At 33.4% G+C, this 7,908-nt stretch overlaps 1 protein-coding gene across 6 annotated transcripts in view; it reads left to right on the top strand.

Annotated features, from left to right (window-relative positions):
- Positions 1-7,750, top strand: part of LOC107630622 (ribosome-binding ATPase YchF) — an 11,705-nt gene extending 3,955 nt beyond the window's left edge. For 2 of the 6 annotated variants that reach the window (XM_021119022.1, XM_021119021.1), the window contains exons 4-11: positions 2,990-3,100; positions 3,952-4,014; positions 4,099-4,353; positions 4,523-4,669; positions 5,117-5,144; positions 5,504-5,589; positions 6,855-6,914; positions 7,323-7,750. In XM_021119022.1, the coding sequence (XP_020974681.1) occupies positions 2,990-3,100; positions 3,952-4,014; positions 4,099-4,353; positions 4,523-4,669; positions 5,117-5,144; positions 5,504-5,589; positions 6,855-6,914; positions 7,323-7,391 (819 nt within the window). In that variant the 3' untranslated portion in view covers positions 7,392-7,750. The remainder of the gene's footprint in view (positions 1-2,989; positions 3,101-3,951; positions 4,015-4,098; positions 4,354-4,522; positions 4,670-5,116; positions 5,145-5,503; positions 5,590-6,854; positions 6,915-7,322) is intronic. The other 4 variants (XM_021119025.1, XM_021119023.1, XM_016333822.2 and 1 more) reach the window with 3 other exon arrangements.

Genomic DNA, 7,908 nt, shown 5'->3' with positions numbered 1-7,908 from the left:
GTTTTTTATGAAAAGTGCAGTACAAAAAAAAAAGGAAAAAAGAAGGGGAGAATGTCATACAATTAAAAGGTTGTTGATTTCAATTTCCAAGTATCCAAATTTCAGATTTGTTTCAAATTCTTCTGGGGTATCAATTGGGTTTGGAAAATTTTCTAGTATTTTTCAAATTTGTTTGTCACATAATCTGAATTTTTTTTTGTCAAATTGAAAGTTTTTATCATTACGATTATCTTAGTTTGGTCTCTTGGTCTCTTTTTTCTCTTTATTTCTGAAGTACAACTTGTTAAAGTAATATAAGAGTGGAAATAGACCAGAGGTTAGCTCAAAAGATGGACAAAGCCATGGATTAAGTGCAAACACGAGTGACCTAATTTTGAGTGATACACGTGAGAATAGTATTGTGAGGTCTTTATTATTATTTTTATAGGTTTCCAAATTAGAATCAATGAGGACTGAGAATGGTATTAGTGATGATGAAGGAATCTCTTATGCGAGAAAGGTTTTTAAGATGCAAATCCCTGCTTGTAAAGGAAAAATGATGCTGACACATATTTCAAATAGGAAAGGAAGATATAGTCAATTTTTGCGTATTGCATCCTGTCAGAGGAAAAGAATGTTAGATTGGTAGAAGCTAAGTGGAATGAGTTAGGAAGATCTATAAAAAGGTATGGAAGACCAATTTGCACCTGGGAGAAGATGAAGAAAATCATGAGGAACCAGTTTGTGTCATCATCATACCATGAGTTTCTTGAAAAGTTTTGTAAGTTGAAACAAGGTTCAAAATCAGTAAAGGAGTACCACAAAGAGTTGCTGTATTCAATGTGCAAGATTAATTTTGAAAAGGGTTTTAAAGTTCTTATGGGGCGATTTTTGATTGGATTAAACCAAGAAATTGTAGATGAGGTTGAGCTTCACCATTATGCAAATGAGGATTTAGTCAATTTGGCGATTAAAGTGGAGAAGTAACAACTAAGAAACTTGTAAGAAAATAAGAATGAATATGAATGAACAAGAAAAGACACAACGGAAACATAAAAAGATAGATAAATATTTTCCTATTAGGCCTCTAAGAAACCTGTTCTTAGCCTAATGGGCCTTATGAGTGCCGCAATTTCAGCACCACTATTTTTTATACGAACTCTTGGTTTTCTTGACATTCAAGGCCGGCATAGTGTAATTCTTCTAACATCATTCTGCACCTTGTCTCTAAAATAACGAAAATGCCCTCTTGAACATGCATCAACTGTTCTAAAAAGGAAGACCATGGTGACGAAGCAAAAGAACGCAATAGTGGCACGAAACATTGATGATGATGGCTCCATGACCTGCGCAGGATGGCGACAACGTTAAACGTTGTTCGTGAATCTACATATCTAAGATGCTTCCTTCTCTTTATATTTTGAACCCCTCAAGTTTTTGTTTTTCCATTCAAATCTTTTTTTTTCTGTTCTAACTGCTCAATTTTTTTTCTGTATTCTAAATCCTCAATTTGCTTCTGCTGCTTCGTTTATATTAACATTCTTATTTTGATAATTGATAGTAGTTTTAATCTTTAATATTGATTGTTATAATGTGGATATATAGTTTCATATTATTCTTGATAAAGTATTAGTTGTTTTAGATATAATTTTTTTAGTAGTTTTATTTATATCTTGTAGATTTTCTTAGTTTTTATTTGTATACAATTTATAGTTTTTTAATGTATCTGCCATTTAGATCATTTACTTCAACACCACCCGGTCATAACCTCATGGCAGTTTTTACCCTTCGGCTATGAGCCGGCATCTGCCATAAAAAGTATGGTGGCAACTAATTGTTACTCATAATTGTGAGAACTTGGATTGAGAATCTTGGAATTTGTTGAAGCCTTGAAGATGAGAATGGTGGTACATAATCTGCAGTAGGAAGATTAAGTAAGAGAATAGTGCAACTCTTCAAGGCATGTATTACACACATTTTCCTTTAGACTTAATTCACCTCTCACCAATCCAAACTGAGAGTGCAAAATGAGTTTCTGGCAAACTCGTGCAAGATAACAAGGAAGAGCACTTGATTTGTTTTGGTACTCATGCAATCAAGCTTTACACCAATGATATTCTATAGAATGATAATTTTTTCCCTCTCTCTGCGCATAAAAAATATGTTGAGGTCCTATCTAGAGGCACATATGCTTAAGTACATGCATGAATACGGATGCATATTCATGAAGAGAAACATCCCTTTGAGAAAATACAACTCTTTAATGAGTTACAACCTCATGAACAGATGCAATTTTTTGAACATGACTTTTCATATATTTTGAAAATATATCTCACAATCCTCCTACATTTTCAAAATTTCCTTTCTGCTCTTATTGTCCCAGAAATCTTTTGCCTTCAGTAAAGGTATCTCATTAGTTGAACTTTTACATAGTAACCAATGATTTTCACTTCTCCGAATTAAAATGATATACAAGCTTTGAACCATTCAATACATATGATTAAGTGTGCACATAAAATCTCATGGTATGTAATAGCTTGCATCAGTTTAGGCTACCCGCATTACACACTTTGGGTGCGATCCTTTTCTAAATCCTGCGACCCTCTAAAATCCTGCATATCATGTGATGCTTTTTACCTGGCCGCCCTTTTCATTTGAAGTATGATCCCTTATACCATGTTTGGTAAGTGTCTTAAGAAAGAAAATATATGAAACACTAAGATATAGACAAAATAAAGAAGTTTTCTCTGTCTTATTCCTACTGTCCCTAGTTTTTGGGTCAACAGAAAATGGGAAATTTTGTCCCTAGAGGCTTTTTTTTCCAACTTGGTATCTACTTCTCCAAACTCATTTCTGTCTCCTAGTTTCTTTGTATTTCTGTTGAAACCGTTATGAAACGAGGATTCCCCGTCCCCTCCCTGGTATATATATTTGTAGTTACAGACTTGCTATCACAATCTTGATTCCCTTGTTTCTTATATTATCATGGATCTATTGATTGTTACATTAGGTTGTTCGATGTTTTGAAGACAATGATATAGTTCATGTGAATGGTAAAGTTGATCCAAAATCTGATATTGATGTTATCAACTTGGAGCTTGTTTTTGCAGATTTGGACCAGGTCAGCTGACTAGCTATCATTCTGCCCAATTATACTGCCTTCCTTTGAATGCGTTCCTTTTTCGATAAAAAAAAAAATATTTGATTGTGATATGTTCCCCTTTCATTGCATTTGGAAGGTACAATTCAGGATTATTATCTTGATTTTGTTAGTACTACAAGAACATTGAAGTATAGTGGAAAATGGCTTTGTTGTGTTAAACATTGTTGAAGAAATGTCCCTACCATGCCAGCTCATCTATGGTCCACTATCAGATAGAATGTGGACTTCATCTAAATCCTATTCAATGGTAGATATGGATATGTAGTTACAATGTCCCTTATAATATGAGTTCTCATAATAACTTCTTTTTTTTTTAGATGAAATTATTATATTATTTTCCTTTGGGATGGTTGCTATTGTCAATGCTTTGTTTCTGGCAGATCATATGCTCATCCATGCACAGTTGCTTCGGATTTTATTTATTTTATTGATGGATTCCACTGATTTAACTAAGATGTCCTGAAGAAACTGGCTCGGATTATAGTGAAAAATAAACAAAAGAAAATAAGAAATGGTGTATTTTGGGATGTTTCTTAGATCAACCGGACTCTGCTAACCTGAATACAATGATTGAGGAAAACTCAAAAGAGATTCTAACTACTCTGTAATATTTTCCAATTGAATTCCTTGCTTCTTTGTCTCCCTTCTATTTATGTTTCCTACTAACTACCTTGTGACTAACAGTTTATGTTAAGCCTGTCCCACCCTCAGATTGGCCCACAGTACCCCCACCCTTGTTTTTCTCCCAACATAGGCATATTGTTTTACTGGTCTACTAACGATTTTTTTTTTTGGGGGGAGAAATGCAGATTGATAAAAGATTGGAGAAACTAAAGAAAGGCAAGGCAAAGGATTCACAATCTAAAGTTAAGGTACTATCATCTCTCCTTAGTTGTTTTATTTCTCTGTTGAAGACTTGAAGTATAATCTAGCTGATTTTTAAATTCTTGATATAGGAAGAGGCAGAAAAGTCTGCACTGGAAAAGATTCGTGAGGCACTCTTGGATGGAAAACCTGCACGATCTGTGACCTTAACGGATTATGAAAGGGATGCTGTAAAGCATCTCTGCTTGCTCACCATGAAACCTGTTATATATGTAGCAAATGTTGCAGAATCTGATCTATCTGATGCTGCAGACAATAATTATGTGAAGGAAGTCACAGAAGTTGCATCTGAGCTGCAGTCGGGAATCGTAACTGTTTCGGCACAGGTATACACGTTTGGAAAGGCAACTTTCCTTGTGGTTTTCATGGGACTTCGTATAATATACATTTTCTAGAGTTGTGGTTTGTCTAGGTTGTAATTCCTTATATTGAAAGACAGTTGTTGCTGTTCTTGTTATCACCACATATACCAAAGTACATTACTTGTTCTTTCAGGTTGAGGCCGAGCTGACTGAACTACCAATGGAAGAAAGACAAGAATATTTGAATTCGCTCGGTGTTAGTGAAAGTGGTCTTGGGAACCTAATTAGGGAAACTTATGGTCTGCTGGGGTTACGAACTTATTTTACTTCTGGTGAAAAGGTACAAGGAAAAGTCAAAAAGTTTTAAAGAGAATTATAGTACTGATTATCCTAGTAAATGATATGGGTGTGTGTGCACGTGCGCTGCATGATATAGATACACTATTGAATAACTACATAAATAGATTTTTCATTCCAAAGTTTTCTACTGTTTAATATATTTGCATATTATGAAGATTATTTGTGCCAAAATTTATAAAAATTGAACCTTAACAAGATTTGATCTAATAATTCCTATTGTACATTCTTAACATTTATAGTACATGGAGTTTAGGGTTTAACAACTTTCTTCACTCGATGAAGTGTTCTGGTGGTCACTTAATTCTAAATTTAAAAAAAGAAAAAAAGTGTTCAAAACACCTAATTTATGTGTCGGTGAAAGATTTGATTACATATCACATCATATTTTATTGTCAAAAATGATCTTGTTTATCTGATGCCTATACAGGAGACAAAAGCATGGACAATACTTGCAGGTTAGTTTCGCTGTAATTTGGCTTATTTACATTGTTCAGTAGTTAATTATTTCCTCACTGGATTTCATCCTTTTCTGAAAACATGCTTAGGAGATTGGCTGTATATTAACTTAAGTAGGTTATTATTATTAGCATGGAATTTTTTATCTTTTGATGGGTAATGAACAGATGTCGTCTTCCTGGGAGTGATGCCTGCATATTATATTGTTTATGCCCATTCCTTTTTAAGATTCATGACCCATCCATATTTGTGATATAGTAAGATTGATTGACCAATAATAGTAAAAAAAAGAAAGAAAAAAACAACTATATTATACTTAGATTTGTCTCTTCTGAGTTCTAAGCTTTTGTTGTAATAGGAATGACTGCACCTCAAGCTGCTGGAGTAATTCATTCCGACTTTGAGAAGGGCTTCATTCGAGCAGAAACAGTAAGCATCAAGGATGTAATATTTAACTGCTGTTCATATAATATAATAGCATATGACTTGGCATCGAAACTATTTTGAGCTTAAAAAAATATATATTAAAACAATCCAACTAGGGAGCCAATATCCTATCAATCAATTTCAACCAACAAACAAACCAACCAACTCATTGACAATCTTTTTTTTTTTTGAAATTTGGGAGCGGCCCTTCCTTGATCCTGCATTAACGCGAAATGCTTGTACATTAGGCTACTCTTTTCTGTTTTTTCTTTATTTTTTTTTACCCCTTCTCACTTCTCCTTTCCAACACCACAAAATCACACAGAACCACCACCTTTGCTGCAGCCCCTCTGCCGCCACTGGCTGCCACTGTCTCTGATCACCCTAAATCCTAAATCCTAAATTCTGAAACCTAAATTCTGATCCTTACATTTTAAACCCTAAACCCTAAATTCTATATTCTTAACCTAACTCCTAAATTCTAAACCCAAAATCCTAAATTCGATACCCTAAATCCTAAATTCTATACCTTAGATTAGTTTTATTTTGTTCACTTTCAAATTTTTTTTACGTGAGTTTCGAATGTTTTTATCCTGACTAGTTTTGGAAATTCCTTTCTTTATGTTCATTTCTTTTTGGCTGATTTTTAAAATTAGTTGGCTGAAATAATGTTGGCTCCCTAGACTTTTTCTAAAAACGTAGCATGCTACTTGAATGGACTAAATTTGACAAACTTTAATAATAAGATTCTTAAATTATTGTCTAAACTTTCCGTTTTGAACTTTGGATGTAAGGCAGAACAACCTCTAATCTATGTAATCTTGTTTGTATTAATTTGATGTAAATAACTAATTTCTTACATACAGATACTAACTATATGGAGTAAAATGTGAGTCTAGTGTGTCTACCCAACCATGAATACACAGTATTAACTATAAGAGGAATGAGCTCCTAATTAGTTAAGAATCAGCAACATATTATAGCATTTTTATTCTTGTTGCTGCGTCCAGAATGCACAGAAAGATCCTTTCCATATTTTATTTAGGAGTGTTTTTATATGGCTCAAAAGCCATGTAACATGAACTGAATTCAATATTGTGAAGACCATTAAAATTTGTTGTTGGAGGAAAACTCGTGTATGATGAGGATGTGAGTATGTATTGTTTTAAACTACAACCAATTATATCTATTCATTGCACATATGAAATTAGATTTCACACCAACAATCAGTTTTCTCTATTTTGTTGTACTGCATTAACCTTCATAATTTTTACTTTAATTAGGTGGCTTATGATGATTTTGTTGCTGCTGGTTCACTAGCTGCTGCAAGAGAGAAAGGACTTGTGAGTTGCTTATTTTAGTAGCGTTTGTTTTACATGCATGCAATCACTTCAGATTTATTAAGAAATGCACATACCATATTATATTCTGTTTGATTACTATAAAGGCACAATATTACAAATGTTATTTATTAATTTACCAGTCTGGTTTTTGTTCAATATGCCTTAAATCAAGTGGTTTAGCAATCAACTATTAATTAACAAGAAATCAATCATGGCTGCAAACCACTTGTGGAAATTGATGGATAGATATTAAAGGTAACAAAAAGAATTGCATGTGGTTTATAAAGATTTGGAAAGATATATGATAGGGTTCCAAGAGAGATTTTTATTGGATATTGCTACAGTTTTTTCTTTTCTTTTCTTTTTTGTGGGAATATTACTTTTTTTGAGGAATTACTTTGTTGGCAGCTGAGATCTGAAGGTAAAGACTACATTGTACAAGAAGGAGATGTGATGCTTTTTCGATTCAATGTTTAGTCGAATTTAATGCTCCAAATTGGGGGATCACAGGAGTTGAGAACTTGGCATATTTCAGATGAGTAAATTTTCATATAGTTGCTGGTTATACTTTAGACATGCATTGTTTCTTTCTGTCTGTCTTTGTTTTAGTAGAATGCTCTAATCTGGAGTCGGTGAAAGATGAGATACATGATTAGTCTGAAACAACTCAGAACCTTTCTCGGCCAATTTTTTATCGGTTTGCGCAAGCATTGTTTTGTTTTCAATACACATTAATATGTAAAAAATAATACAAAAATGAATTAGAGTCTTTCTTTCTTTGTTTAATCTTATTCATCACCTAGCCAATGTCTCTGATACTTGGACATGGTCGCTCACTCTTGTATGGTTTTTCGTGTAGATTTTCTTTTGGTTCTTAACTTCCTCTCCTAACATACATCATAGTATTTTGGTGGATAAGCTTGGAAATTCAAGGGAATGGATCTTCTCAATTTTTTTATTCTCAATTGTTAGGTAAAATGTGATTTCTCACTTT

The sequence above is a fragment of the Arachis ipaensis genome, chromosome B03, assembly GCF_000816755.2.
Source record: "Arachis ipaensis cultivar K30076 chromosome B03, Araip1.1, whole genome shotgun sequence".
Taxonomy (NCBI): Eukaryota; Viridiplantae; Streptophyta; class Magnoliopsida; order Fabales; family Fabaceae; genus Arachis; species Arachis ipaensis.
Note: the sequence above shows the minus strand (reverse complement) of the source record. Positions and strands in the feature narration are given on the sequence as shown.